The sequence below is a fragment of the Nomascus leucogenys genome, chromosome 21 (assembly GCF_006542625.1).
Source record: "Nomascus leucogenys isolate Asia chromosome 21, Asia_NLE_v1, whole genome shotgun sequence".
NCBI classification, from domain to species: Eukaryota; Metazoa; Chordata; class Mammalia; order Primates; family Hylobatidae; genus Nomascus; species Nomascus leucogenys.
In genome coordinates, this window is record NC_044401.1 from 71334865 (window position 1) to 71356707 (window position 21843).

The window sequence follows — 21843 nt, forward strand, 5'->3', positions numbered from 1 at the left end:
TAGCTTATGCCTGTAATCCCAGCTACTTGGGAGGCAGGAGAATCGCCTGAACATGGGAGGCGGAGGTTGCAGTGAGCTGAGATTGCGCCATTGCACTCCATCCAGCCTGGGCAACGAGACCGAAACCTCATCTCAAAAAAAAAAAAAAAAAAAAAAAAAAAAAAAAAAAAAAAAAAATTCTGGAAAGCTCCTATGCATTTGTTTGTATAGCCACAGAATTAATAAAGTCAGGAATTTCAAAATGTGCTGTAAGAGGGTTTTTATCTTAGATATACAAGAAGAAAAGATCCAATTTCATGGCTTATGGCCTCAATACACAGGTTTTGCCAAAAGACTTGAAGCAGTTCACATTATTCTTTTTCTACCACCCAACCCTAAAGATCTTAGTTGCAGGTTTTAGCTTGTTTTTCAAATGTAATCATAATTTACAACATTTATATGTTACATTTTTCTATTATTACCCTTCCAGAATTGACCACTGGCCATTGGCAATTACAAGGACCTTTTTTTTTTTTATTAGTTTCTCCAAATTTATTGTATTTTGTCAGCAGAATTCACCTTGTAGAAAATGGAAGGGGCTAACATGTATATAAAACTCATGCCAGGTTTAAAAATAGGATCCCACTAGAATTGTTTTATTCTGGCTGCAAGTTAATAAAGTTTTCAAGCTTTACTAGACAGTATTTGAAACAGCTGAAGTGTTTGCTTCACTGTTTATAGGGTCGTCGCCAAGTTTCTCAGGTATTTAAGACAGATGTGCATTAAATAAAGTCTCACCAAAAAAAACCTTTAATCAATTTTATTCTTCATATTTGGGTAAGGGTACAGATTCTAGACCATGTCTGTGAAGTTATGGTGCTATCACCGTGCTTAAGATCGTGGCTGTAGGTTGGCTGAGAATTTAAAATGCAAGAAAAATCAGAAGCAGCACATCATTGCTTCTTATTCTAGGACATACAGAGAGTTTCTTCAGTAAGTACCACTCCAGTTGTTTTCACAATTTAATGCTACAGAAACCTAAATGTTTCTACCTCATCTATGAAATCATTCAATTGCCAGGCAAAACATTTTTTATCACCTATTTATAAAAACATGAGAAAGGGAGGAAAAGTAATAGAATGTATGAACTCATGCTATCATAATTCTAATGTCTAGCTATAAAGGCATATGGTTGTAACAATTGCTATCATCTAAAATTTTTGATTAGCTGCAGTAGCTGCATTCCATTTTCATTACCATTTTTTAAAGTCTTTTTGCTTGGTCATCTAAAGACGTTTTTCAAATTTCAAAAGATCAGCTACTATTGTCCTCCTTGTGCCCCTAAGGAATTAATAAAATGCACATTCATTTCCTTCTTTCTAAATGTTCCAGTTAAAAACTAAACAATGCAAAAATGGCAAACATTTTCTTGGACCATTTTTTTTTTCACTGTAACAACAAAAAATGTGCAAGGCAAATAGACCTCAAGTTTTGTTTTATTTTTTGTCTGTTTGTTTTTTAACAAGTCTGTCCAGAATAATACAGGTTACATAGCTGTAACCATCTTAAGGAAAATGACATTAAGTTTGCAACAAATACCTGCTGGTGAGAACACATTACTAGCATTTCAAAAATTTACAAAAATGTACCAAAATATCCTAAACAGCTATCTTTATATTTGTAAACGAAGTACAAACAACTGGCTTAACCAGTTTTCACTGCACATCAAACAGGTGGCAAACTGATAGAGATCATCTTTGATTTTTAAAAGAGAATAATAAAAACTAATTTATATCCCACACATTACAATTCTAGGGGATTAGGAACAGGCTAACACATGATGTCATCTACTTTAACAGCCTTTTCATTTACTCGTGTTGCCTTGATACTTTACAATGATTTTTTTTTCCTATAATAGTATTGTTGCTGTAAAAGCCATAATTCTTTTATTTTTTGTATTCCCTTAAAGAAGTCGTGTGATCCATTTCCCATTAGATTTCATAAACACACGTGAAACTTCAGACACAACAGGAGGGTGGTGGTTTTCTTTCAGTTTCTGAGGCCTTCTCTCTGAAACATCAGAGCTGATAATAGTTCGGCCTATACATGCATGCTGCCATAGATAATTGGGTGGTACGTGCACCCCCTATTTCAAAAACACAAGCAGAAAGCAGGTCTGGACAAGGGCAAACTGCAACTCAATTTCTGCTGCAACCCTATCTCAGGTAAGTTATGCTTATTCCTTCACTTTGCTGATATAGTCAGTGAGTCTGTTGATGCCTTCTTCCTGCTGTTCTAGGGCATCCAGGACAATGCCCATCGGTGTCCTCTTCAAACCTATTCCTTCCATTTTATTCTCCAGTTTGTTCTTGAGGTTCCGAAGTCTCAATGATGCATGGATAAACATCACTGCAGAGAAGTGACACCTGGTTAACACCAAAGCAACAATTCTCTTCTGCCACATCAATATTACACTCCCTCTCTTCACACTATTAGTAAACTGCCTATGTTAGCTACAGTCCAGTCTGCTTCTCGAATTGATCCAAGCCTTCAAATGGCTCCTTGGACTTTATGTAAAGCTCTTCATCAAGTCATACATAGTTTTTTTCTGCATTAAAGGAAAATGCTGTATTCAACAGGAAGGACCATTATCTGGAAGCCACACCCTTTTCTTCACACACCGATATCATCACCTTGCAGATGCTACCTAAATGTCCTGAAATTCAGAGTGAATCAACGGGATTCCATCCTACCTAAAAATCAACTTACCCGAAGCTTTCCAGAAAAGAACTCTTGCTCGATTCAGGGATTATCTGCATCTTGTTCCCTGCAGGAGCACGTGAGTAAAGTCTACTTTTAAAGTGCCTCCCAGAGGCTTTACCCAAAGTGTTGGGTATAGAATTCTGTATGTAAAAATCTAAGGGCTTTACAGAGTTTCTATAGCCCACCGTTCCCCAAACTTGCTTGATTATTTTGCCACGGATTCCCTGACCCCTTTCCTGGACCTCCTCCACCTGAGCCTTAAAGAGACAGGCCTGGGAATCTGTATTTTAAACAGGTACCCCTCTCTCCATATGATCTATAGCAGTGGTTTTATAACTCCCATGTACATTCAAATCACCTGGAGAGCCTGTTAAATAGGCAAATTCCTGGTCTCCACCACCCCAAATTCAGACTGTTACAACTAAGGGAAGGCTCCAGAATTCATTATTTTAATAATCACTCTGGATGATTCTGATGTAGGTGGATCTTAGACCCTCATTTTGAAAAACACTGATGTGGATTCATCTGGAGGCTCTCAACCTAGACCATCCATCAGAAATAGTTGAGGAGCTTTCTAAAAACATAACATCCTTGGGCACCACTGTTGACCCACAAAATAAAGATGTGGCTGGGAAATTTATATTTTTAAAAAGTATCCTGAATGATTCTCACAATTATCAGTTTGGGAATCACTTATCTAATCTCCTTACTTTAGAGATGAGTGAACTACAGCCCACATAGGATGACTGGTCCAAATCACATGCTGGTTTCCAGCAGGTCTAAGAATAGAAATCAGGACTCTTAACTGTCTACCTCTGATACATTTCATTACACTGGCCTGTCTCAGATTCTGATGTGGAAAAGTATTAAAATTAGCGAGCTGTTTGATTAGTATCATTGAAATACTAAGCCTATAGCACCTAAAGAAAACATGAAGAAAATTGCAAAAATGTCTGAATTTGTTGACTCAAATATTTTATCCAATAGGGTATGGAATATATCCATAAATATTCTGGACTTAATCTAACAAAGCCCTAAAGCAAATAATTTCATTTAGTGGAATAAATGCACAGGTCAAATGTTATTGAAAGTTAAAGGGATGTGCCTGTCACTTAATACACTAGAATTTTAATCAGATTTCTGTTGATTAGGCTGGGATTTTATTTCTTCTCTATTTGAGGCTTCAAGTGTTTGGAGTCTTAGTAAATAATTTATGTAAAACTTAGAGAATATCTAGATCTCTTCACCAGAATCTGAGTATTTAGTACCTATATTCTGAGCCAATTATTCCTATAGACTTACCAAACTTCTAACACTAGTTATGATCTCCTGAGCAAGATGAGAATAAATAGTTTAATTCCAAATAATAAACACATTCATTCCTGTATCAGGACAATAGGAATGGCACTTAAAAATTGACAGTAGACTCTCGTATTAGACAAATCTGGGGTCTAGTGCAGGTTATGCCACATTCCTGCTGTATGACCTGGGATTTGTCTTTGTTCTGTTTACTGTTGTGTCCCCATAAGAATGTATGACACATGGCTGGGCGAAGTGGCTCACGCCTGTAATCCCAGCACTTGGGGAGTCTGAGGCAGCTAGATCTCTCGAGCTTGGGAGTTCGAGATCAGCCTGGGCAACATAGTGAAACCCCTGTCTCTACAAAAAAAAAATTAGCTGGGTGTGCACTTGTGGTCCCAGCTATTCAAGAGGCAGAGGTTGCAGTAAGCCGAGATAACACCACAGCATGAGTGACAGAGTAGCCCCCATCTCAACAACAACAAAAAAAGAATGTATGACACATAGCAGATGCCCCAACAAATATTTGTGGAATTAATGAACTGTAAGGCCTTGACCTCATAGTTCTTGAGCTCAGTTCTGTGTCATCTGGGTCTAGTTGGATAACACGTAGAAAGCTGTTTTAGAAAATTCTGACACTTTTGCTGACATGCCAGCACACATAAGAAACTGGTTATGGAATTCCCGTTGGATAACTGCTCCTACATTTTTTTAAGATGGAAGAAAAAGAAAACTCAAGTTCACTTACACAGCAAAGGAAAAGTAATGCCAAACACAAAGACCATGACCCCTCCAAACATGGATATAAGGAAATAGCTCGCCAACATGACCACCATAACGAACGTCGTGGGATAGCGCTTCTTCATCCGGCGAAGGACGTCTTTATTGTGGGCTGCCCACACAAACCCTGTGAACACCAGCACCACCACGATTCCTCCCAGGATCATGTTGAAGGGACTCAGAAACCTGAAATATGAGGAAGAAAAAATGAGGGGTGACTAGTTGAGCAACAGAAGTAGCAAAAGGAGAAAGAGGAGTAAAAACAGTTATTGAGAACTTACTAATACTTTAATACTTTATCTAAATTGTCTCATTTGATTTTTCATAACCTTGTAAAGGAGATACTATTAGTTCATTTGTCAAATGAAGAAACTAAGGCACAGAGGTTAGAATAGAAAATGGTGGGGAAAGCCAGGAATGGTAGTTCACACCTGTAATCCCAACACTTTGGGAGGCCGAGGTGGGAGGATCACTTGAGCCCAGGAGTTCAAGACCAACCCAGGCAACACGGCAAAACCCATCTCTACAAAAATATGAAAATCAGCCAGGCGTGGTGGCACACACCTGTGTTACCAGCTACTCAGGATGCTGAGGTGGGAGGATCGCTTGAACCTGGGAGGTTGAGGCTGCAGTGAGCTAAGATTCCCCCACCGCACTCCAGGCTGGGTGACAGAGTGAGACCTTGTCTCAAAAAAAAAAAAAAGGTGGAGCTGAGAGCACACCCAGGCAGTTCCCATCAAAGTAGTCCATATCTAATTAGAGGTCCACAATTTTGAAGACTAAAACTTCTTTTGAAGTTTCTATGTTTAGCCTCCATACATCCTGGGCTCTAGTACACAGTAGGTTGTGTTTTCTTAGCTCTAAAGGTTTATTTAAATCCTCAGAGAAGCTCATGATGGATGAATGTAGAATACAGGCCACATAATGGCCTCCATGGGTTACATCCAGTCTGCAGTCACATTTTTATTTGGTCTGTACAGTGTTTTAAAAAACTTTTACTTGAAACCCACGTGTTAAAAAAAAAAAATCCATAAAACTTGAGACTTCTTATTCTCCTGGAACAAGAAAATCTAACAGTGCTAGGCCCACTTTCCCACATGTCAACAGCTGGCTTGAGTGCCTTCTCATTCAGACAGAATAAACGCTCTCCACTGAGCCCCAGTCCATACTGCTCTCTACTGCATCATGGACACAAAGGCCCAAAGTGAGGTGCTATTAATCATTGTTTTTCTTTTTTTTTTTTTTATTTGAGACAGAGTCTTGCTCTGTCACCCAGGCTGGAGTGCAGTGGCGCGATCTTGGCTCACCGCAACCTCTGCCTCCTGGGTTCAAGCAATTCTTGTGCCTCAGCCTCCCGAGTAACTGGGATTACAGGTACATGCCACCACACCCAGCTAATTTTTTGTATTTTCAGTACAGGTGGGATTTTGCCATGTTGGCCAGGCCGGTCTCAAACTCCTGGCATCAAGTGACCCGCCCAGCTCGGCCTCCCAAAGTGCTAGGATTACCGGCATGAGCCACACCATGCCCAGTCTAATCATTGTTTTTCTAATAGCTGGCCTGAATCGCTCTCTTACATAACCTGCCTGCCCCATGGAGGCATTTGAGTTTATGACTCCTCACATAGAGAGTTCATTATAAGTGTTTTAAAATGCCCAAAGTATCATTAGGAGGTGAGTTACCAATGCAGATTTCCAAGCACACAGTTTCAGATTCATTCTTATATAAGCCGAATGTTTAGTATGTGATAGCAATTACACTACTGATAATGGAGGAAACACATTATGTAGAAGAAATTTATGCCAGGCATGGTGGCACACACCTGTAATCCTAGCACTTTGGGAGGCCTAGGTGGGTGGATCACCTGAGGTCAAGAGTTCAAGGCCAGCCTGGCCAACATGGTGGAACCTCATCACTACTAAAAATACAAAAATTAGCTGGGTGTGGTGGTAGATGCCTGTAATCCCAGCTACTTGGGAGGCTGAGGCAGGAGAATTGCTTGAACACAGAAGGTGGAGGTTGCAGTGAGCTGAGACCACGCCATTGCATTCCAGCCTGGGCAACAAGGGCAAAACTCTGTCTCAAAATAATAATGATAATAATAAGAAATTTAGACAAAGTTTTGGGCATTATGGTCGCCCACCCCAATCTACTGTGTATACAAAACCCTTAACAAGACGTCTGTGGTGGGCTGGTACAATGAGTTACTTAACTTTTTACCCTAGAGGCTAATGAGGATTTTACTAGGGAAGGACACAGACGGTAGTGTGTTTTCCTCATGCCCTGAATAGTAACATTGCTGATTTGAAATGAGGGATGGGGGAAGACAGGATAAGGGAGGGTGATGCCAAGAGCTTACTTTCTCTGAAATGGAAGAGATGAAGAACTCATGCTCATATCGGGATTCATATTCAGGATAAACACAATTCTTTTTCAAAAATCCCTTTAAATTTTAGCTCTGTTTCTGCCTACTGAAACATAAAAGGAATATTGAACATTTTAAAATTAAGAGTGAAAGCTTTTCACACCTGAATGGGTGAAATTAAGGGATAAAATCAATGTCAAACTGCTTTGAAAAAGCTAAAAATTTCTATTAAGATGCACAAAGTTAAACAGTGGTAAGAGTAGTTGCATAGAATTTTTTTTTTTTTTTTTTTTTGAGATGGAGTTTCACTCATTGCCCAGGCTGGAGTACAATGGCGCGATCTCGGCTCACTGCAACGTCTGCCTCCTGGGTTCAAGCAATTCTCCTGCCACAGCCTCCCTAGTAGCTAGGATTACAGGCACCCGCCAACACGCCCAGCTAATTTTTGTATTTTTAGTAAAGACGGGGTTTCACCTTGTTGGCCAGGCTGGTCTCGAACTCCTGACCTCATGTGATCCACCCCCCCGCCCCACCTCAGCCTCCCAAAGTGCTGAGATTACAGGCATGAGCCACCACACCCAGCCAGTTGTACGTAATTTAAAACTAAACTCTACAATAATAAGTTGCTTATTTCATTCAAAATCCTCGCAAATACTTGTATCCTTCAAGCCAATAAATCCCCTCCTCAGAATATAGTCTAAGGAATTAAACAAAAATGCAAAGATTGAGTTAACAGTATTGATATTAGTGGTATTTATGATTTAAAACTTTCAGAAATGACCTATATGGACAACAATTTACTGTGGTATCGTATACACAGCTATTTTTAAAACATTGAAGTGCATTTAATAATATGGGAAGACATTATATATTAAGTGGGTAAAAGCAACTGTAATACATAATGCATTGTCTTTTAGGTAGATTTATCATGTAAGTTAGATAGCTCAGAAGTAGAAATTTCTAGGCTGAGTACAGTGGCTCAAGCCTGTAATCCCCGCACTTTGGGGGGCCAAGGTGGGTGGATCTTTTGAAGTCAGGAGTTTGAGACCAGCCTGGCCTACGTGGTGAAACCCCACCTCTACTAAAAATATAAAAATTAGCTGGGCCTGGGCTGGTCATGGTGGTTCATGCCTGTAATCCCAGCACTTTGGGAGGCTGAGGCGGGCAGATCACCTGAGGTCAGGAGTTCAAGACCAGCCTGGCCAACATGGTAAAACCCTATCTCTACTAAAAATACAAAAAATTAGTTGGGCTTGGTGGCAGGAGCCTGTAATCTCGGCTACTTGGAGGCTGAGGCAGGAGAATTGCTTGAACCTGGGAGGCGGAGGTTGTAGTGAGCCGAGATGGTGCCATTGCACTCCAGCCTGGGCAAGAAGAGCAAAACTATGTCTCAAAAAAAAAAAAAAAAAAAAAATTAGCCAGGCATGGTGGCAGGCACCTGTAGTCCCAGTTACTTGGTAGGCTGAGGCAGGAGAATCACTTGAAGGCAGAGGAGGCAGAGGGTGCCGTGAGCCGAGATTGTGCCACTGCACTCCAGCCTGGGTGACAGAGTGAGACTCTGTTTCCAAAAATAAATAGAAATTTCTATAATTAGTATATTATTTCATAATCAGAAATAAAATGAATATATAAAAAAAGGAAATACAAAAATATAAAAGCAGCTGCTCTCCAACCCACAACCCCCGCTTGGCACAGACCAACCACAAAAGTCCATCTCTACTTGTCCCATCTCGCCAACAACATTAATGGAATTTCAATTCATGAACCACAGCGAAGCTGTTCCTTCTCCAATCCAAACCCTGGTTTTCTGCTCATCCTCCAGATCCTCTTGTTCCAGTCTATAGCACCCCAGTCCCCCAACCTTCCCCAATACCCAGCACACGTGCCATTCTCTCTGCCCTCTTCCCCTCCCTCTTGGTTCTGTGTTACCTGGGTCTACTTGGCCTCTCTGCACTTTTCTTTCTGTTTTCTTTTATCTGGATTATGCCCTGTCTTCTGAGACAACCCCAGAATTGGTCTGGGAAAGACAAAAATTTCCTTATACACCTGAGGAAGGAAAGAATCTGATGAGTCAAAACCACAATCCCCTTCAGCAGGTTGTAGAGAGTGGAGAGTGAATGAAGAGGCCTTGAAACACTTATAGACTAATATTATCTAATTCCCAGCACCACAAAAGATTCTAGGCCAGTGTGGTAGCTCACGTCTGTAATCCCAGCACTCCGGGAAGCTGAGGTGGTGGATAGATTGCTTGAGCCCAGGAGTTTGAGACCATCCTAGGCAACATGGCAAAACCCCATCTCTCCAAAAAAAAAAAAAAAAAAACCCCACAAAAATTAGCCAGGTGTGGTGACACACACCTATAGTCCCCACTACTTGGGAAGCTGAGGTAGGAGGATCACCTGAGCTCAGGAGGTCAAGGCTGCAGTGAGCTGTAATGGTGCCACTACACTCTAGCCTGGGTAACAGAGTGAGATCCTGTGTCAATTAAAAAATAAAAAGATACTTAGAGAAATTGAAAAATTATACCAAAGACTACAGTATAGTAGGATAAGGGGAGTTTATTTCCATTAGCTTATTTTTATTTTCATATTTTTTTCAATGGCCACGTATTCCTTGATGAATAAAAAAACTGGTATTTAAAAATGAACAAATGAAATTGGGTAAAGTCTCCTGAATGTAAAAAACCCTTTTACAAAGCCTTGACTTTGACCTATAACCTACCCAAATGTTTCTTCTGAACCGTAAAGAAAAGCAAAGATCGCCCAGTGCAGTGGCTCACACCTGTAATCCCAGCACTTTGAGAGGCTGAGGCAGGCGGTTCACAAGGTCAGGAGATCAAGACCATCCTGGTCAACATGGTGAAACCCCGTCTCTACTAAAAATACAAAAATTAGCCTGGCTTGGTGGCATGTGCCTGTAATCCCAGCTACTTGGGAGGCTGAGGCAGGAGAATTGCTTGAACCCGGGAGGCGGAGGCTGCAGTAAGCCGAGATTGTGCCACTGCACTCCAGCCTGGGTGACAGAGTGAGATTCCGTCTCAAAAAAAAAAAAAAAAAAAAAAAAAAAAAAGCAAAGCAAAACAAAGATCAAATCAACACAAAGAACTCAAATGGAGGATTGAAATTTAAGGAAATTCCTTTGCATACCCTGCAAGTAGGAGTGGGTTGGCTGGCAGCAAAGCATCAAAGGGCTCCTACTCAGTTCATTCTGGAATACTTATTAAAATAGTAATTCAGAAGTGAAGCATATAACAAAATTCATGTCAAGCTTTTTTAGACAAGTAAAATAGATATTTAGGTTGAGTGCCTAAAGTCCAAGACAAAGAACAATGAAAAATCCAGGCCTAACTCAAGCAATTCCAAATTTGCTTTCACCTGTTCTGGTTGCTCATGTTCAAGGGAAAAGAACAGAGCTTGAAGTTCTATAGAACTGGTTTTAGTTCATAACCTGCCCAACAGCAGTCTATAATTAGAAAGTAAGCAAGTTTCCAAGCTGGAAAAAAACTAATGAAGTTACTCTGAGCAGAAATGATTTTCTTCTGTATCTGATAAAATGTATACCACTCCAATGCCCTGGCACTTACCTGTACTTGCAACAAAAGACAGACAGCCACAGACAGACACACACACACACACACACACACACACACACACACACACACAAACCCTCTAGAGATTAACAGAAATTCTCAGAAATTTGGGAACCAGTTCTTGCCTGAGATGCTTTTTAGTCAACAGTTGGGCTGTTTATCACACCAATCACGACAAACCCCAAAGACTTTTAGGACAAAACTTTCCCTAAACATGCCACCCATTTTTCATGTAGACAGCTGCCTCTGGGGTCTGCTGGGTGGAGTTTCACTTACTGATAGTCCTTGAGTAAGAAAGAGGGCTGGGTGCGGTGGATCATAACTGTAATCCCAGAACTTTGGGAGGCTGAGGTGAGTGGATCAGCTGAGGCTAGGAGTTTGAGACCAGCCTGGCCAACATGGTGAAACCCCATCTCCACTAAAAACATAAAAATTAGCTGGGTGTGGTGGCGCATGCCTGTAATCCCAGCTGTTCAGGAGGCTGAGACATGAGAATCACTTGAACCTGGGAGGTGGAGGATGAAGTGAGCTGAGATTGTGCCACTCCAGCGTGGGCGACAGAGCCAGACACTGTCTCAAAAAAAAAAAAAAAAAGAACGAGGGATGGCGAGAGAGAAGGGAGAAACAGCAGGACCTAGTTTTGCAATTCTGCAACTCAAAAACCATTATGTTTTTCTATTGTGAAATTAAAAATATATTAATACATGTTTATATATTTTTTAATTATATATATTTAAAATATGAACATGTATTACCCCATTCCAATAAATAATTAATCTTTCCCTATGATAGTTACACATTCTAGGGCAGTCATTTATGGTTATAAAAAGGTTTAGAATTCCATCACAGAAATCTTGTAGCAGTCTTCAAAGATGAATCAGTCTAGTCCAATTATACAGATAACTAAACTGAGGCCCGAGAAGAACCATATCCAAAGGGATCCAGGGGAGAAACAAGAAAACAAGGGTGCCAGTTGTGGCAGCAACTCACAGTAGAATCCATTCTGTCATGTGAACCGGCTTTAGGGATTTCCCCCACCCTCTCAGTAACCTACTATAACCAAGGATCATCCTGGAAAATCCCTCTATACTCTCATTTCTCTCTGAAACAAGGTGGCTATTAGTGGGTGTGGATAGAGGTCCTAAACTTGCCAACATGATTCAGTAGCTATATCTATAGTTTTACCACAAGTTACTGAAAAGGGGAAAAAAAAAATCTCACAAAATTTTAGAGCTAGGAAGGATCTTGCTAACCCACCTCATTTTACATGTAAGCAAGCTAAGGAATATTCAAGTTAATAAATTTGTCCGAGGCCACCAATTGCAAAGTTGGCAATAAAAGTTTGCCATAACAGAAATCGTCGGATCAACTCAAGGCCACATTTGGTGACTCCTGTCAGGCTGCAAGGCCAAAAAGAACCACTAAAGAGGCAGCAAAATATTTCCTGAGGAGTACAGGCAGCTTTGCACTGAGTTCCAATTTTCTAACCGAAAAAGCTATTTTTGAAGTGTGGTTCCTGAGGAAGGCTGACTCACCGAAAAAGTGGGGAACAATATACTCACGGTGGACTTCTCTAAATTGGCGATGTTTCTCTGTGGTCCTTAATCAGCCAGAGGGATCACTGCAAATATGAACCCACCCAACCATTTTCTTGCTTCTCATTGTTCTTAAACTAAAAACAGAATTCTTTAAACATTCTACAAGGCCTCACAGGGTCTGGCCCCTGCCTGCCTCTGCAGCCAGGGCCACTGTATATGGTTGTGGAGTTGGTGCCTGGCTGAGGGGGTAAGTGGGGGCTGGGATCCGGGTTATATACACTCCACGAGCCAAGGCCAAAATTTGGCTTAGGCTGTATCTGCTAAGAGAGGAAGAAGTGCCTTAGTAATTAGCATGAGGGAACTCTCAGGGCTAGCAGCTGGCCTACCTGCCAGCTTTGTCACACCATCTCTTGATTGCACTCCCATCCACTCAGGGTTTCTATCTACCCCAGAACTCACCTTGCCTTTTGGCCATCTCAGGGTGAGGTGAATCAGGCAGAGAGGATAGTTCGTGCACAGGCCTCACTCCACCCTCCTTCAAGTCTCAGCTCAGCCAGCCTTCCCTCAGTCTCTCTGACCAGAGCACAGCTCCATATGCCTTTTCTTTTCTTTTTTCAAGAAAGGTTCTTCCTGTGTCACTCAAGCTGGAGTGTGATGGCATGGTCATAGCTCACTGCAGCCTCTATCTCCCACCCTCAAGTGACCTTCCTCAGCCTTCTGAGTAGCTGAAACTACAGGTGAGTGCCAGCTTGCCTGGCTAATTTTTAATTATCTTTTTTCTTTTCTTTTTTTTTTTGAGACAGGATCTTGCTCTGTCACCAGGCTGGAGTGCAGTGACACGATCTCAGCTCACTGCAACCTCTGACTCCCTGGTTCAAACGATTCTCCTGCCTCAGCCTCTCGAGCAGCTGGTATTAAAGCACGCACCACCACACCCAGCTAATTTTTGTATTTTTAGTACAGACGATGTTTTACCATGTTGGCCAGGTTGGTCTGGAACTCCTGACCTCAAGTGACCTGCCTGCCTCACGTTCCCAAAGTGAAGAGCTATTTTTGACTACAGGCATAAATGTGGGCTTTGGACACAAATCAGTCTTGAGTAAATGAGAACAGTGTCTCCTGGGCCTAAGGATCATGGAATAAAGGAGATTGTACAGTAGGAAAAACTGAACAGGAGCCTGTCTCTTTTGTTGCAGAAAGGTCATAGTGAGATTTTCCTAATCAACTGAATTAGGAAGGCCTAGAGGATTTATTGCATTCTTGCCATTTCCTAAGTATTTACTGTATCCCGTGTAATTTGGCACAAATTAAACACTCGCATCCAAACCAACCATTGTCTTTTTAGCAGCTGGCATGTTAAAAGTGTTCATATACTAAAACATGCCTTAGGAACCTCCAGATTTTATTGTGTTTTTAATAAACAACAGGTTGGACTTGGATTAGAAACATAAATCTGACGCTTCCCACAGTGATGGAGCTTCAAATAATAGTTGTGTACAAAGCTCTGATTAGACTTCATGAAACCCTTTTTAACTTTTCATTATGGAAAACTTCTAACATATACATAGGTAGAGAGAATAATGTATAATGAATCCTCATGTATGCTCATCACTGCTTTCAACAATTAGCAACCCATGGTTACTCTTACAACCAATACTTTTTGGGGAACAGAAGTGGAAAGATATTTGTTTACAAACTATTCTTCTTGAATGATTTTAGAAAATAAAAAAAAAAAAAAGTTAGGCTTGGTACGGTGGCTCACACCTGTAATCCCAGCACTTTGGGAGGCTGAGGTAGGGGAATAACTTGAGGCTAGGAGTTCGACACCAGCCTGGCCAATGTGGTGAAACCCTGTCTCTACTTAAAAATACAAAAATTAGCCAGGCATAGTTGTGCGTGCCTGTAATCCCAGCTACTTGGAGGCTGAGGCAGGAGAATCGCTTGAACTTGGGAGGCAGAAGTTGGAGAGAGCCAAGATCCTGCCATGGCATCCAGCTTGGGTGATGCAGTGAGACTCTGTCTTAACAAAACAAAACAAACAAAAGCTACTGAGAACTGTCACATAGCAAATTCTTACAGAGCTGTGGAGAGAAGACAGGGGCTGGACAAATGCTAACGAGCTTGGTAACACAGACTTCCTTCCCACAAGTTTCCTGTCTATTTACCCCTCACTAACACCCAATTTCTGCATTCTTTTTGTCCCTCTGAGACAAGGAGAAGCTGCACCAATGAGATATGAAGCAGACTAGAAGAAGCAGGGCTTTCTGCCTTCCAGGTGTCTCCTTTAGCAAACTGCATAATGAGAAGGAAGGCCAGGAAATCCTATCATATATCAATGGTGAATGCTTGCAAACCTGAAGTTGTCAGCCTGAATTACGGGGCTTGAAGGCATTCTCAGAAACAGGAAGCCACGCTCATTTCAAGAGACAGAGGATGGTATTAAGGGTTAAGTTTTCTGAAGCTGAGTGATAAGGATAGAATTCATTTGTCCAAAAAATAAAAAATTAAAAATTTCCAATATTGATGCTTAATTAGTTATTAAGTGGGTAGGTCAAGAACGAGTCTTGACCTTCTTGAACTGGATTTCCTGTACAGAGCTCTCTGTCCCTAAGCTGATTGAGAGCTTCTCTTCTCTAAGACAGGAGGTCAGGAATCCAAAATACACTCATTTATTTGCACACTTACCTAGAATCATTGTAAATCCTTACCTAGGGAAAGGAAACAGAAACTACCAACCGAAGGCTGAAAGTAGCAGGCAACATTGAAAAAAAAAAAAAAAAGCTGGATGGGGAGGGGAGAGAAGTTCAGATAAACAAAGTTACATAAATAGTGTCAAAAGTGTGCCAGGCGTTACCTCTCCCCTGTCATCCCAGCACTTTGGGAGGCCAAGGCAGGAGGATTGCTTGAGCCTAGGAGTTTGAAACCAGCCTGGGCAACATGGCAAAAACCCTTCTCTACAAAAAAAAAAATACAAAAATTAGCCAGGCTGGTGGCACATGCCTATAGTCCCAGCTACTCAGGATGCTGAGGCAGGAGGATCACCTGAGCCCAGGGAGGTAGAGGCTGTAGTGAGCCATGACCGTGCCACCGTACTCCGGCCTGGGCAACAGAGTGAAACTCTCTCTCTCTCTCTCATACACTGTCAGAGGTTATTTAATGAAAAACAATCCTTATTAAAGATTTATATTTATTTATTTATTTTTCACACGGGGTCTCACTCTGTCACCCAGGCTGTAGTGCAGTGGTGTGCGTTCTTGGCTCATTGCAACCTCCGCCTCCCACGCTCAAAAGATCCTCCCACCTCAGCCTCCCAAGCTGCTGGGACCACAGATGCATGCCACCATGCCAGGCTAATTTTTTCTATTTTTGGTAGAGATGGGGTTTCGCCATGTTGCCCAGGCTGGTCTTAAACTCCTGAGCTTAGGCGATCCACCTGCCTCGCCCTGCCAAAGGGCTGGGATCACAGGCATGAGCCACCGCGCCCAGACTAGATAAAGATTTTTAGATTAAAATGTTACTGTATGTTGACAGACCTCTTAAAGTTCTGTATTCAGAAGAAACACATAAGCCATCAGAGGAAGACAGGTGCCAGCCTCAAGTGCAAATAAATGAGCATGGAAGGGCAGGAGAATTCTGGGAGGATTTGGGAAGGCTGGTGGAGTTGTACTCCTGACTGTATCCTCAGGGCCTAGACAGTGTCTGCCACGTGGTAGGTGCTCAGTATTTGTTCAGTGGAATAGAAGGATCTGAGCTGTGGGTTAGGATAAGTAAAATTTAATAAACCTTTCTCCTGTCTACATACTCAATGCCTCCCCTATTTCCAACACCTGAGAGGTTTGGAATTTGGAATAATAATATACAGGGGAGATCAGGTAAGTCAGGTTGAGAAGGATGTGTTTATGTAGGTGTGTATTTCTGTACACTTGCTATACTTGTATAAAAATTAATTATCACGTGTTCAGTGCGGTCTTGCTGCCTTTCTGTGAAGGCAGGAATCACAGCTGTCCTATTCTTCACTATCTCCTAGCAGTGTCTGAGAAGTTGGTAAGTGCTTCATACTCTGTTAATTGAATGAATGAAGCAACACAAATAAGAGTAATGTTGTAGAACTGGTGTTGAAGCTGACTAATCTCAAAAACGTTTCCAGTCGCTTTAGTATAAACAGACTGCTACTCATTCTATCTGCAATCATTTTAATACATTCTGATCCAGAGCATCCCAGGGTTGCCTTACCCTTTTTTTCCTCTACCAACTGGAAACTTGGTTCTTCATCTTCACAGCGTTTAAAGGTACAAACAATACGAACATTTCATAATACCAGATGCTGGGAGCCACAGGCCTAGAACATATTACAGATCCACCGAGCCACATTCATTTTGAAAAGATTACAATAATGCTCTTTTCAAACTTAGAATTACCAGCCTTCCAGAAACTCCTTACCATCTTGAGTAACTGAAAGCATAAAGTGGCAGCTGTCAATTCCACCCTCCTGCAACATCTCCATAGGCCAAATGATCAGGCCACATGGTGAGGAGTTACTTTAGCTGAGAAAACATGGGCTCATTCCTTCAGCAGCTACATGGTTCTATCTAAAGGGGGAGGCACAAATGTATATACATAAGAATAAATGCAGCTGTCTTGCTGGAGAAGCAGCAGAGGCATTTTTATATGTTGCAAATTCTGTGTGTGGTTGGTGATTGTGAGGCCACACCAGAAAATATGAGTTCTAATGGCAGAAAAGAATTTTTGTTTGTTTGTTTGTTTGTTTGTTTGTTTGTTTGTTTTTAGACAGGGTTTCACTGTGTTGCCCAGGCTAGTCTTAAACTCCTGGCCTTGAGCAATCCTCCCATCTCTGCCTCCCGAAGGGTTGGGATTACAGGTGTGAGCCACTATACTATAAAGAACTTTTCAGAATAAGACAGCAACAGTATTGCAAATGTTGTAAGAGTCAGGGATGCAGTCGAATTTGGTTAATCAAGAGCTTTAGAAAATTCGCAATATGGCTTAATGGAAAAAATATTTCACTTCCTGTTATTAGCAGCTTTAGTTCCAATTAGCCTGTGACCTCGAGTTTTGATATTTCAGAAGTTACAGGGTTCAAGAGGATCAGTAGTTCTCCTAGGGGTGTATGTCACAGTCACTTAGGAAGTTAGAGAAAAAGAAAAAAACAACAGATGCCTGGACCCTGCCAAGAACTATACATTTTCAATCACGGAAGGTGACAGCTGGGCATATAGGTATATTTATTTAAATTTTCTTTTGAGCCAGACCAATCCAGTGCCTCTCAGATTTTAATGTACCTATGAATCATCTGAGACTTTTGTTAAAATGTAGATTCTAACTGAGTAGGTCTGAAATGGGGCCTGAGATGTTTCACTTCTGACAAGCTCTCAGGCAAAAGATGCTGCTGTTCCATGGCTCACACACTGAACAGAGTTCTCCAGCTCAAATCGTTTGGCATTACATTAAGCACAAAGAAGTTCTCATCCACAACTGGAATGTATCACACGCTTAGTACTTAAATTGCGAGTGCAATTAGGTGTTGCCTTTGTTTTTCACTTTGAAGATCAAGGTAGAGACTTCTATTGTTGTGTGTGGTGTGAAAAGAATATCTTAATCCCAAAACGTTGCACATTAAGGATGCAGAAGGTAAGCTAAGGCAACTTCAATCTTAGACACTTTTCCTTCTTGATGTAAAGGATCCAAAGGCATTTCTAGCAAAACGCAAGTTTCCTAGCCTGTTATTCATGCTATTCCTTTTAAATAATTCAATCTCATCTGATCAGAAGTTTAAACACAGATTTATCTCTATCCTAATCCCTCTTAATCTCCATCTTGATATGGGCAGTTTTTTCCAGTGTTTCTGGATCTAGATAGTATTTGCTATGTTCTTCCCTCACCCTTCCTGAAATCTTGAAGAGGAGGCCCTCTCTATTCTCATCTAAGCCAGTTTCCAACATTGGAGAGCTGAGGCTAGAGCCCTCCTACAATGCCCTTGAGGCTCTCCTCACCAGCAGGGGATGGAACCATTGTTTAACACTCTTTTATCCAGGTCACATTTTCACATATGCTCTACCAAGATATTCAAGAGAAGTCTGTGGAAGATCCAGATGGACAGCTTCCAGCACTGCTCTGACCTACCCATCTACTAGCATCACTGAAAGGGGATAGTTCTCTTTAGAATGAGAAGTGTTCTGGAATCAAGGAAGCTCCCTAACTCTGAAGATGTTTGGTTTCTTCCTCGTGACTCATAGGAAGACAGAATAGTAGTTAAGAGCACAAGCCTAAGTTTGTGACTTTGAGTAAATCAGTTAACCTCTCTGAGCCTCAGGTTTAATAATAAAAAAATAACAGTTTTTAAAAATTGGGTTCTATGACATAATGCAGGTAAAATACTTTGCAAGGTACCTGACACACAGAGCACTCAATAGATCTTTATTTGTAAATAATTATTAAATTGTAAAGAAAAGAGAACAATTGGTGGAAAAAACTACTGACTGTGTTTATAGTTGCATAGAAAACAGTTGAAGGTTATATACCAAACTTTTACTGAAGTATGAAGGAAATTTCACATTTTATCCACGTAATTTTCAAATCAACCTTTACTACTAGCCTGTATCTTTTGTAAGTTTTTAAAAAAAAGGATAAGTTTTAAAAACTTCACGGCTACTTTTTACTTTTTCACTTCAAAATTTTCATTGACAACCAACAACTCTTATTTGAAAGGAAAATGAGGAGGGCCAACACCCCGAATCTACCTGAGTTAGTGGCCTAAGGCACAATACTGACGAGCTCTATTTAGTCAAAGGGCTGGCCCCTGGCCTTCACAGTGAAAAATGGATTCTATCAAAGGCAGCAAGGCTGCCTGAGCTTGTACCTGGTGTGGGCAGCATACATGTCTGAAAAAAATAAACTTTTTCTTTTTTGTTATTGGTCTGTGTCAAACTTTGCCCCACATCTAAGTTACCTCAAGAAAATACCTCTATAACTAGATCACCAGATAAGATGCCCTCCTGCTTCTTTGCAAAGAGAAAGAAAAAAAAAAAATGATGCAAACCTATTTACTACTTATTTTGTTTCAAAGACATTTTTGGCCAGGCACGGTAGCCCCCACCTGCAATCTCAGTGCTTTGAGAGCCAAGGTGAAAGGATGGCTTGAGCCCAGAAGTCAAGACCAGCCTGGGCAACATAGTGAGACCCCATCTCTAAAAAAAAAAAAAAAAAAAAAAAAAAAAATTAGCCAGCCTTTGTGGCATGCACCTGGGGGTCCCAGCCACTTGGGAGACTGAAGTAGGTGGAATGCCTGAGCCCAGGAGGTTGAGGCTGTAGTGAGCTGTGATCACAGTACTGCACTCCAGCCTGGGCAACAGAACAAGACCTGGTCTCAAAAGTAAATAAATAATAAAAATTTTTTAAAAGACATTTTTGGCCAGGCACAGAGGCTCACACATGTAATCCCAGCACTTTGGGAGGCTGAGGCGGGCAGATCACTTGAGGTCAGGAGTTTGAGATCAACCTGGCCAACATGGTGAAACCCTGTCTCTACTAAAAATACAAAAATTAGCCGGGCGTGGTGGTGCATGCGTGTAATCCCAGCTACTCTGGAGGCTGAGGTACAAGAATTGCTTGAATCCGGGAGGCAAAGGTTGTAGTGAGACAAGATCACGCCACTGCACTCCAGCCTGGGCGACAGAACGAGGCTCAGTCTCAAAAAAAAACAAAGAAATTTTTTAGTGTTCCAGGAAAGCAGCCTGAAGCACAGAGCTGAGGGAATGTTCAGAAGGCAGCTGCCTCAGGCCTTGTGCCTGCCCCACCCTGCCCTGTACCTTGGCTGCCACACTAGTTCCGAGTCCACTCAGAGCCTGTGCCCTCTATGCACCAAGCCATTCCCAGAGCGCAATTCCTTAAGAATTCCTTAAGCAATGCAGAAGAAGGATCTGTGCAATTGTCTATAGAGTCCCACATGTGGGCTTCCACCTCCGCATGGGGGTGACTGCTGTGAACCTGACTTCAGAAACTGTGAAGTCTTCCCCCTCTCCTCTGTGCTGTGTGTTTGCTCCTTTAGCTTCTCAACAACTGCCAGGAGCCCCTGGGCCAGAATTCGAGTCTGATTCATCTTGGTGTGCTTGGAGCTTGGCATGGGGCCAGGCACAGAGAGGTGGCTCAATGTATAAGCCAACTAACTGTGAGCCAACTGAAGAAGCCACCCTGTTCACCCTTTCCCACACCCTTCAAGTGCAAATTTCTCCCTTTTCTCCCAAGCCAGCTTGCTCCTTCTTCCCTCTACGTCTGCCCTGAAATAGAAATGTCAGACATTTAAGGGCAAGTGAGTCCTTTATAAAGTCTGAGGGTGGCTTTTACTTTAAAGATGTGTAGGAGATAATCATCAAGATTGAGAATATCACCACCCATCCTGCATAAGCGAGAGAAACATTTCTTAAAGGGTGAACTAGAAGGAAAGGTGGTTTCTAGGAAAGCAGGTGTACATGCAGTCTCAACACAGGATACTTTGTAAGTATCAGGTATTGAAAAGGCCTTCTGATGCATTGAAACCCCAGGGTAGGAAGCGAAGACAGAGAAAATGACCACGCCTGGCCACTGCTGGAAGAAAATGCCAGAAGGCCATCTTCTCAGAGTCATGGCAGCCTTTACCCCACAACGGGAGATGCGCCACCAGGAGACACCCCCCCTTTTGATCCCAAGCTCAGCTTTACTGTACAGTGTGGCAGGCATTAGGCAGAGAAAGCAGGCAGCAAAGTGCGTCGCCACTTGGTTGCCCTTTTTACGCTAGCCCGGGTCCACACCCTGCCGCCCTAGCCAGCTCCAGGGTAGGGTTACACCACTTTCCTTTTTCTTCTTATTTTTAAAAGACGAGGGCGCTACAAATATCTTTCCAGCAAGAACCCGATCCTGGCACGGGGGAGGGGGGAGGGGGAGTGGGGGAACTCTCATTTTTCTTCCCCGCGGCTGGCAAATTTTCCCCCGTCCTCTTTCCCCTAGGGACCCCCCTCAAGTCTCGGCCCTTGGTGCAGAAAATGGGACCCCAGGTTACTGCGGCCTTGCCCTGCGAACAAGTTTCCGCTGGCTTGGCCGCTTGCAGAATTGCCAGGGCAGGCGCTGAGCGTGGTCAGAGAGCGTCTCTACATTCCGGGATCTTGCACCCCGAGGCCCCTCCGTACTCGCCCCGGATCGGTGTCCCGGGCAGGGGGACCCCACTTACCCCACAATGGAAATCATCATGGCAGCCACCACCAGGTAGTTGGTCTGGTAATAGAGCAGGTTGCTCACCACGCGGTTGTTCCATTTGGAAATGTCCCTGAAGTCCGGCCGGGCAAAGCGATCGGAACCCGGGAAGAAATCGTCCCAGGCGCGGAGTGGGGCGATATTAACGTCCATGTTCTCAGCTTCGCGTTCTTCGCCTCCGGAATCTGACGGCGGCGGCGGCGGCAACCGATCAGCTGAGCTGAGTTGAGTTGAAGAGTGGACAGCGGCTCCGTCTCGGTCGGCTTTGCGGTTGGCAGACAGCAAGG

At 42.3% G+C, this 21843-nt stretch overlaps 1 protein-coding gene across 1 annotated transcript; it reads right to left on the reverse strand.

Annotated features, from left to right (window-relative positions):
• Nucleotides 1–784: 784 nt before the first annotated feature.
• ARL6IP5 (ADP ribosylation factor like GTPase 6 interacting protein 5) lies at nt 785–21843 on the reverse strand. The gene is made up of 3 exons (XM_003264873.4): nt 21534–21843; nt 4790–5007; nt 785–2388 (listed from the first exon to the last, which is right to left on the reverse strand). Exons 1-3 carry the CDS (start codon nt 21707–21709, stop codon nt 2216–2218), a joined length of 567 nt encoding a protein of 188 aa, XP_003264921.1. The 5' UTR covers nt 21710–21843; the 3' UTR covers nt 785–2215.